Source organism: Apis dorsata, unplaced genomic scaffold, assembly GCF_000469605.1.
Source record: "Apis dorsata unplaced genomic scaffold, Apis dorsata 1.3 scaffold_65, whole genome shotgun sequence".
NCBI lineage: Eukaryota > Metazoa > Arthropoda > Insecta > Hymenoptera > Apidae > Apis > Apis dorsata.
Window position 1 is genome coordinate 11,737 of NW_006263364.1, and position 10,122 is coordinate 21,858.

The 10,122-nt window shown below is 26.8% G+C and overlaps 2 protein-coding genes across 2 annotated transcripts in view; one reads left to right on the plus strand and one right to left on the minus strand.

Moving 5' to 3' along the window:
• The window catches only part of LOC102675854 (sensory neuron membrane protein 1), a 14,628-nt gene extending 8,478 nt beyond the window's left edge, over window positions 1-6,150 (minus strand). Inside the window, exons 1-3 of the mRNA XM_006609889.2 lie at window positions 5,585-6,150; window positions 962-1,205; window positions 1-41 (exon numbers count right to left, since the gene is read on the minus strand). Of these exons, the coding sequence (XP_006609952.2) occupies window positions 1-41; window positions 962-1,205; window positions 5,585-5,617 (318 nt within the window). The 5' untranslated portion in view covers window positions 5,618-6,150. The remainder of the gene's footprint in view (window positions 42-961; window positions 1,206-5,584) is intronic.
• An 822-nt stretch (window positions 6,151-6,972) lies between these two features.
• On the plus strand, window positions 6,973-10,115 carry LOC102676174 (zinc finger E-box-binding homeobox 1-like). Its single transcript, XM_006609892.2, has 2 exons — window positions 6,973-7,286; window positions 7,482-10,115. The coding sequence occupies exon 2, from the start codon at window positions 7,522-7,524 to the stop codon at window positions 9,061-9,063; it is 1,542 nt and encodes a 513-aa protein (XP_006609955.1). The 5' UTR covers window positions 6,973-7,286; window positions 7,482-7,521; the 3' UTR covers window positions 9,064-10,115.
• Window positions 10,116-10,122: the final 7 nt, after the last annotated feature.

A 10,122-nucleotide genomic window follows, 5' to 3' on the forward strand; every position in this document is an offset into this window, starting at 1 on the left:
AACGGGCTGTGGCACCGGTACTGCAGGAACTGGAACTGCAGCTATTGAAATAGAAATATTTTAGTTTGATTAAATGCATAATGTATGGTAGATATGCACGATGATATTTGTGATTAATGTTTTTAGAATTGTCATCCTTTAAGTTACAACTTTGTGACGAGGATTTCGCAATTAATGAGGATGCGTTAATCTTGAATCGGATGAAGTTTTCGATTAATATCGAAGAAAAAGATGGTGTTATAGTCCTTTACTGCTAAGCTGGCTCATTCGTGATTTTCATATATTATAATAAAGATACCTAGAAGTAAATATAAATATAGAGATATATAATATATAATAATAAAAATAATAAACTTAAAAATGAAAGTTTTTCGTTTCCTACCGTAGAAATAAATATTTATAAATTAAAAAAATTAAAAATCATTTATTGTTTACTTCCATTCGAAAAAATAAATATCAAAGAAAAATAACACAGGGTAACTAAAGAGAATCAAAAAAGAAAATTATTTAGAATATTATTTAGAAAATTTCTTTCTTTCTCATCAAGTCCTTTGAAATAAGAACATTAAATCTAATTTATATTCCATATCTAAATTCAATTATTCAAAAACATGTTCTTAACTATAAATAGCAATAGTAACGATTCTTTCTTTCATAAACTCGAATTTTTACTATTACTTAAAAGAATATTTAAATTTCTCTTCGATGATACACTTTCAAGATAATATTTCACTTATAACTCTCAACTTTTTCAACAAATTCATCGAGCTAAGAAACATAGTATTTTTCGTTTTCATCTTTTAATCCTTTAATCTGTGAAATAAAAATATATTATTCTGATCATTAATGACGAAATATGATGATATAAAATAGTCTATCCTGTGTTCAACAAATTTTATCATTTTTAATATTTTTATTATGTGTTATAAAATAAAATATATAAATTAAAAAATATACTAACGAGCTGGATGCAATACAGCAGGTGGAGGAGCAACTGGTGCTATTGCAGATTCCAAATGTCCACTTAGATCGGGAGCAGAAGGTTCAAAGATAGCTGGTTCAGGAGGATGATATCCAGGCTCGGATAAACTATATTCTAAATTTGTAAGTCCTCTTTTATCATGTTTCTTTAATAATTTATTGTTAATCTTTTCATGTTTTTCGACAGTAATTGCTGTACTGACTACCAGGAATAATGGAAGAATCTGCAAATAAATCGAGTAATTGAATAAATATAAATACTGATGAGAAATATAAATATATGAGAAATATAAATATTATTTGATGCAATTTTTATAAAAAAATTAATTCATACAATTTTTCAAAAAAAATTTTTTAATATAAGATTATTAAAAAAAGAAATAAAAATTAATAAATAATTCAAATTTCATATAATCATATTATTACAAAAATAATATAAGTTTTTCTTCTTTTTTTTTTTCATTTAAAAATAAACATCACTTAAATTGCATAGTTATTTATATTCACAAAAGGAAATATATATATTTAATTAATCAATAAGTTTATAATAACTTATAAATTGAATAAGTATCAAGAAAAATAAATAAATTATAAATTAAAACTTTATTGCCAATAAAAGAAAATTGTTCAAATGTTCATTAAACAATTTTATATATATATCTTCAATAGTTCTCCATTCCTTCGATCACTGATTTATAATTAATTTAATCACAACTTTAAAAACACTATTAAAAACAAACAATGTAACCATTACAAAAGGGAAAGAATTAAACTAAACGAAACAAAAACGACACGAATATAACATTAAAGATGATGAAGATTTAAAAAAATAGAACCAGCGGAACAATACCAAAATAATCTTCATAATTGATCCTTGGAAGACTCCCTAAGTCTAAGCTGACAACTACGATGCCGAAGAAAAACTGCTCGCTATCGTGACCCCCATAAGTATTTATAGGGCATCCACTGGTGACACATCACACTAGGAAGAAGTATCGTCGTCATCAATGAACTTTCGCTGTTACCTATCCTGGGTGATGGCCAAATATTGGTCGTGACCGCTTTTCTTTCGTATACCTAACTAGCACGACTATGTGCATAAGAGAACAAGAAGGGTTATTCGTCCATTCAAATAGAACGATCGTATGATAGTACTTCACGTGATAGTACTTATCGTCTTCGAGATCGTTCGGATAGACAACCTATGGCCAAGTGAAAATTGTCTACGTGAAGATTCAAATTAATAAGAACAGCGATGCGCCTGATCGTGACACGATTCTATAGCAACCTGGTTATGCGATTGAATACTTTTTTTTTTACATCCTGACGGAAATGTTGTTGCAACTTTAGCACGAGAATATTAATAATAGTTTGTCGTAAGCGTGAAATGTGCGTTAGTAAATAATGTTGGATCAAAATGACTCGATAATTGTCATTAATATTCTTGGTGATTTATTCTTCATCGATTTTAAAATAAATTAATTCAAACAATCGAATCGCTATCATTTGTTTCAATTTTTTCAAATCGATGCAAATTCGAAAGAAAAGTCGCTTATTGATCGTGACATTCAATTATTTTGCAAAGAAAAAGTATTACTTGTTACTTGAAGAAGAATCTGCAAGCGATTAGATTTTATTTATCTGTAATATATAAATCGTTTTGATGTTATTTAACTGATGATCATCATTGGAAGAGACAATATTGTAAAAGAACAATATTGATTACATATAAAATTGTTATCTTTCTTCTTTTATATTGATTACATATAAAACAAAGTCATTGAAATTAATATCTTAAAGAATTGAATGGAAATGAATTAAAAATTAATTAAAGCCATCAAACTTGACGATCAACTATTTCGTCATTATAGACATTGGATTGATACACACGTACAATCATGTTATGCGTTCACTAGCATTTATAACAATGAATAATGGATGGCCGGTATTAGAAGTAGCTCGTACGTATTAGAAAATGAAAGTTAAGAAAGTTCGCGGATGCGGCCAATACGGAAACAAACTATCACCTCTGGTGCAAGAAACGGTCCGGTTCATTTTCTTGATCTTGTTGGTCGAGTAAAATCAATATCTCCGTGTTACAGAAACAGAAAAATGTTATGCATACAACAGGTCTGAATCGTGATATGAATCCTGATTTATTCTATTCGTGGAATCCTTCTACATATTCTCAAGAATGTCAAGAATGTCGAAACAATTTCGTGGAAAATATCTTAGAACGATTTGAATTGAAATTTGAATTGAAATTAAAGTTGAAATATTTTTTTCAGTTTTTATAGTTGTTAATCAAATTGCTAAACTAATTTGAAATACTTTATTAATGTAAATCTCTTTATTCTTTTATTTTAAGATTTTCGTTGTTGTAAAATTGATAGTTAATTTTAAAAAAATAATATTATATATGATTTTATATGATTTTAAAATAGCATTCGTAACAATTTATTTTTTCAAGATTTATTTTTCTTAAATATAATTTATACATATATATGCACTTATATCCATTTGCCATTTCATTATGGCAATTTCATTTTGCCACTTATTGCTTCAAATTGGTAATTATTATTCCTTTTACGCTTAATTTCGCTCTACATGCTCAGAACAATAAAATAATTAAAATAGCACGAATGACTATGAAATAATATATCATGAAGCGATAAACCTATATTTAATCGACTAATTAATTATAATGATAAGAATATTATCTATTATATCTATTATCTATTATATAATTATTATATTATATACGATATTAAAATACTCTTTTATGTTATAAATGATTAATGAAAAAAATCACTATTACAATTATTTTTTCAGTTTTTAAATAAAAAAAATTAAAAAAAAAGACAAAAAAGAAAAAATAAAGTATAAAGAAAGATAAATAAAGAATGACAATAGAAAAAAAGAGAAGATACAAGAAAACAAAATTGAAATCCTATTCAATAAAATATTATTCATTTTCAAGCATTGGTATATTATTATCTTCTAAATTCAAAATTTAATCACTTTAAACGATGTTAATAAAATTTGTCACAACATTATATAAATTCAAATTAAAAATTCAAGAAGATATTACAGTTGAAGATATCAAATATGGCATAAATAAGATTCATTACAATTCTTGACTACTTTCTTCAGCGGAAATACAAAACCTGTCAATTAACAAGGTCGAGTTCCTGATCACATCAAACACGGGAACCTGACTTGGACCACTAGGATCAATCGATCTGTTTATCTCGATAGACGAGAAATATATAAAGCTAACGTTTTCTCGATTCATTGAACAGTTTCTTCTCGACAAGACTACAATGTATATGATCTCGGTAAGAATAATTAACAAGTATTATTAATGACGAAAAATTATTTCTTTCGATCTTCTTTCGGACTAATTCTTTCTCTGGAAAAGTTTTCTTAGTATGTATTGTATGTCTTCTTTCTTTTTATTATAACGTATGAGTTAGATGAACTGTTATTTTTTTCTCATTATTGTAAAATGACGTTTAAATATTACTGTAAAAAAAACTTCAGATTACTATTAGAAATCATAAATTTATCTCTATCATTTTATTTTATTAAATATCAATAATTTTTATTCATTTGCACTTTCATTATATAATCAATAATTCAATTAAAAAAAAAAGAAATATTTCTTATATTTGTGTATTAAAGTGTCTTTAATAATAAAAATTTTTTAACAATAACTCGTTATATTCAATAATTCTTTGATCATTTTTGAATCTCACTAAGAAATCTGCAATATTGCTAAATAGAATTTTATCATAATTTTATAAACATTAAATTTCAGTTGTTCTTAATATTTTTCTGTGGTTACGCCTTAACTGCAGAAACAAACGAAACAAAACAAAGTAAACGAGGAATACCAGAATCTAATGGATGGATTGGAATACCAAATCCTTATGGATATGGCCATGGACAACCGTGGCTGGGTGGTCCAATTTGGAAAGGATTAAAATATCCTCCTTTTGATTTAGCTCATGGAGGGTAAAAATAAATTTTTAAATTCATTATTTTTAAATTAATATTATATCTTAATATTTTTATTTTATTTTATTAATATTTTTATCTTATTTTAATTTTAAATATATCTAAATATACCTAAGTAAATATATCTATATACTTATCATATTATAAATAAATAAATAATGTTAAATTTTTAAAAATAATGATACTTATAATATTTTATAGATTACATGGTGGATTTTCATATGGAAAAGCTTTTCCTATATCAGTCGGAAGAACCGAATTATTAAAGGTTCCAATATATATAACAAAACATGTAGTTCTGGAGAAACCAGTTCCTGTTCCAGAGCCAGTTTACATCGAAAAACCATATCATGTGCCTGTCGAGAAGGTGATCCCAGTTCCGGTCGAAAAGATCATTCATAAACCAGTACCAGTTCCTATTCCGATACCCGAGGTAAAAAATATTTTAAAATTTTCTCTTATAACAAATATTCCAATTTATTGTTCAAATGAAATTAATAAATTAAGAATGAATATTAGATTACTTAAAATTAATAATTATTTTGGAAAAACGATCCTTTAAGAATTAAAGATATGGTGTTACCTTAGGAAAAAGTATGATTATGTACATAATCATTAAGGTTAACTTTTACAATTCTTCTTAAATACGACATATTCGATCTAATCACTTTCATTCAAATTGTGGATGTTTTCTTACAAACTACTAATTAATCGAATTTAATTGCTTTTTAGGCAGTTCCAGTTCCAGTGGAACGTCCTATCCCAATACCGGTGAAACATCCTGTTGCAGTTCCAGTACAACAACCGTATCCAGTTCCGGTAAAACAAGTATATCCAATACCGGTTCCGGTTCCAGTTCCGATTCCGGTCCAACCATCGCCAATTCCGTTCCTTGGTGCAGGCGCGATTGGTGCAGGAGCATATGCCGCTCGATATGGTTATAACAGTGGACACATTTATCCCGCGTTGCATGGCCATTCACTACCCGTACATTTCGGTCATAGTTTTGGCCTCGGTTTCGGACATGGTTTCGGCCACCACGGTTTTAGTCACGAATACGGTCACGGCCACGGTTACGGCTATCAACCTCTTCCGTACGCTCACGACTACGGTCATGGACACGAACATAAGAAACGAAGTAAGAATTGAAAGAATATATCTCGAAAGATATAATCTTCGATAATATCGTTTGAACATTCGAGTGAATTGCAATAAATATTGAGATTCGATTGTTAGAAAATTGAAATACTGTACAATTCACTTGAAAATCTAATTTGAGAATTTAGAAAATAAATATTAAATATTAAATAAATTATCTTTGATTTGTTAAATTGACGAAATTTTTATGTAAGTATTTCTAAGGAGAAACATTTCTTCGTAATATATTATAGCTTGATATTTAATTTGGTAATAAATAGTTTGCAAATATTGTTAAATAGTTAAAATAATTATAATTATTAAAAAAGTTAAATATTTTTATTATAATTAAAAAGGAATATTTAGAACTTACCGTTATTTATTACGATTCTGTTTTTCGTATATATATATATATATATATATATATACACACACATATATACATAACGTTAAAATAAAGATATTAAAAATAATAATTTTGTACATTAATTTTACTTGTTATTTTTTTATAAATGCAAATCAAGTATAAATATATACATATTAAAAATATTTTCATTTTTCATATTTATTCTAATAAATCTCAGATCTTATATCTCTATGTATATCTGTGTACAGTTATATACATGCGTTATTTCTATGACAGTGTTTCTCAACTTCACGTTTTGTATATGAAAGACAATTAATAAATGTATTTCGCATTTTGACACAATACAATATATTTTATTAAATAGAAAATGAATTATATTATGTAAATTATAATAATTTTTAATGTATATAGTTAAGTATTTTAAGTAATCTTCTCTTATCTTAGATAAATTCCATGGAATATATAGAAGTTTATAATGGAGAAGTTGAGAAATACTTTTCGTGTCACCATCGGCAGGTCATCGGTTGGACGCGCACCGAGACGTCCTGTCAATTTTGTGTAATCAGAAAACAGCTGATCAAAGTTATTCGAATGTGAATAATGAAAACTTAGAGAATTACGAATTTCGTGGAATTTCGAAAATTGAATGAAGAATTTCTCTTGTAATAAATATTTTTTTTGCTCATCTTCTAATACGTCTTTAAAGAATTCCACGCAGATACAAATCGATGTTTGCACTACAAAGAGCGTCATAAGGAGGGGCTACGTTAAATGTCCACATGTAAGTACATTTTGTTTATCTGATCATTACCAAGATATGTTCAAAAATTTATTTTGATTATTATTTACTTATGATGAATGCTATGAATGCAAAAGATGCGGCGAATAAGAAAAAGTGAGGTTATGTTCCCTCTTTGAGAACATTCCATGTAAACAATTTGTAATCAAAAGTAATATTTTATCTTTTGTGTTACAGTAATTATCAGTACAAATCATATAATTTTTATAAATACAAAATGTTAACATTAGAAGATCCAGAATGTAAAGATTTTTCAAAAAATCCAATAGAAGATGAAGAAACTAATGAAACAAGAAATGGTGAAAGTTATGAAAGAGATAGTTATTTAGTAAATGGAGAAATATTAAGAACAGCACTTCTCTCTGCAGATGATGATGATATTGAATCTCAGGAAGATGATGTATCCTCTGAACTTTTGTCAATTGAAAATGATTCTGAAGTTACTAGTGAAAGTACTATTAGTGATTGGGATGATTTAAGAGCTGACTCACCTTTATCATATGTTACTTCTGTACCTAATAATAAAGAGTTTATAATAATAACACAATTAGAATCAGATAATGCATTAATGACAAAAAAATTAAATAATGAATGCTCTTTAGATAACAAGAAATCTAAAGTCCGACATTGTTCAAAACGACGTAATAAAATGCTATTATTAAGAAAACTTATACCCAAACATGAACCAATAGTTGAAATAAAAGAGGAAGAACATTCAATCATTTCTACTGATATAGATGAACGTGTGCCAACCATGGAAGAAATAGATTATGAAGAGTCTTCTATGGATCAAAATATTTTAGATTCCAAAGATCATACTGACTGGCTACAAACTTTAAGACCTTTGCCATTATATTATACAGAAAGAGGTAAACCTTATCTGAAATGTCCAGCATGTGGTGCACTGTTTTTTACTCCAAATTCATTCCAAAAACATTTATATTCTCATATGTATAAAGAAGATGATACTTTTATATGTTCCTTTTGTAATTATACAAATACTGAACCTGGTATGTTATTCACTCATTTATCTAAACATCAAGACCAATGTGAATTTTGTAATGAAAATTTAATGCGTAAGAATAATTTTGAAAAACACTGGGATATCAGAACATCAAACTTTACTATGAAAAGAGATCGTCGCGGAAGATTCGTATGTACCCTCTGCAAACTAGTATTTGATTTATTACCACAATTAGAAAAGCATTGGTTTAAACATGCATGTAGAAGGGAAAGAAATTATCAGTGTAAAGAATGTAGTGGATTATATGAAAGCATAGAAACATTAAATAATCATAAATGCATGAAGTGTCCTGTTTGTGGTAAAATTTATGATAGTTTACATCGATTAAAAGCACATACTATATGGACAAAGCATAATTTAAAGTGTCCAATTTGTTCTTACGAATTTATTCTTGCTATGGACCATGAAAAACATTTAGCATTACATAGACAAACATATAGTTCTATGAAAGATTATGAATATTGCTTACAGGCAGCAGATGGCAAGACATTCCAGTGCAATCTTTGTGACAAATTATTTTATGCCTTACCTTCTTTAGTTTTACATCTTCAGGAAGATCATAATATTGAAAATGTTAAAAAAGAAATATTAAAGGATTGTAATGGGGAACAAAAGGAAGAGTCCATCAGTGATATAATACTCAGTGAATTAAAAAATAAATCTGCAGATTATACTAATGGAAACAATAATGTAACCTTAGCAAACAATAAAATTAAATTGCAAAACGCGCTATGAATATAAGGTAACATTGTAATTTTACAGATAGCAGGAATAAAAATAAATCATAAAAACTATTGCTAAAAATTACTCGTAATAATAAAACTCGTGCCGTTGCTATAAATCACTCTGTAGCATATATTAAACACAATTAAATATGACTGGCAATAAATAACTTATAAATTATAGATAAGTACATTCGATCATATCTGATCAAAAAGTTCTAAAATAAACTGTATTCCAGTTTTACTCTCTCTTTAAGAATAAATATATATCTGTATATTTTTTTAGCAATCATGTAAAATACAGAATCATCTCTTTTACATGTTCAAAATACAAATATCATCATAAAATAAATGACATTATTTTAACAAATATAATTAAGAACTTCGTATGTAATTCCTGAATAATAGAACTTTTTTGATCAGATAATAAAGGTAATTTTTTAGCAGTTTATTAAAATAATATAATCACGTCATAAATTTTCTGTGTTTTATATTAGAGGAAAATGTAATATTAAGTTATTGTGACATTTATATTTGGCTGTATCATGTCTGCCCCAATATATTGAAAAAAGCAATATATAGAGCTATCAGTCCTGCTGTAGCCATTTCTAATTAATTAATGATTATTCTATCTTATTATCTTTGTTATACGCATGATTGAATTGATTTATATAATTTCATTTAAATACATCGATATATTTTTCTTCATATATGTATATATAGTTATCATTCACATAAGCATCTTTTAATTTCTTTTTAAATATAATCGCATAAAATTTCGAGGGTAAACATGATACAATGCAACATTTTATGGCTGAAAAGTATCTGGAACTCGCTGTTCGTCTTAGTTTTATGCATATTGTTAAAATTCGATACAATTATCGATAAATCTTACGGTATATTAATCGTTTATAAGTCTGATTTTTGTAGGCCTGTGTATATATCGCACAATAGCTTACATAAAGAATTAGATCTCTTAACTATCTCATTTGAAAAATAAATATTCATGAATAGTAACATTTTGTTTGTACATGTTATTTTTCTATTTTTTTTTCTTTTTTTTTTTTTTTTT

Coding starts and splice junctions, on each gene's coding strand:
- LOC102676174 (XM_006609892.2), top strand. CDS start 7,522: ATGTTAACATTAGAAGATCCAGAATGTAAAGATTTTTCAAAAAATCCA.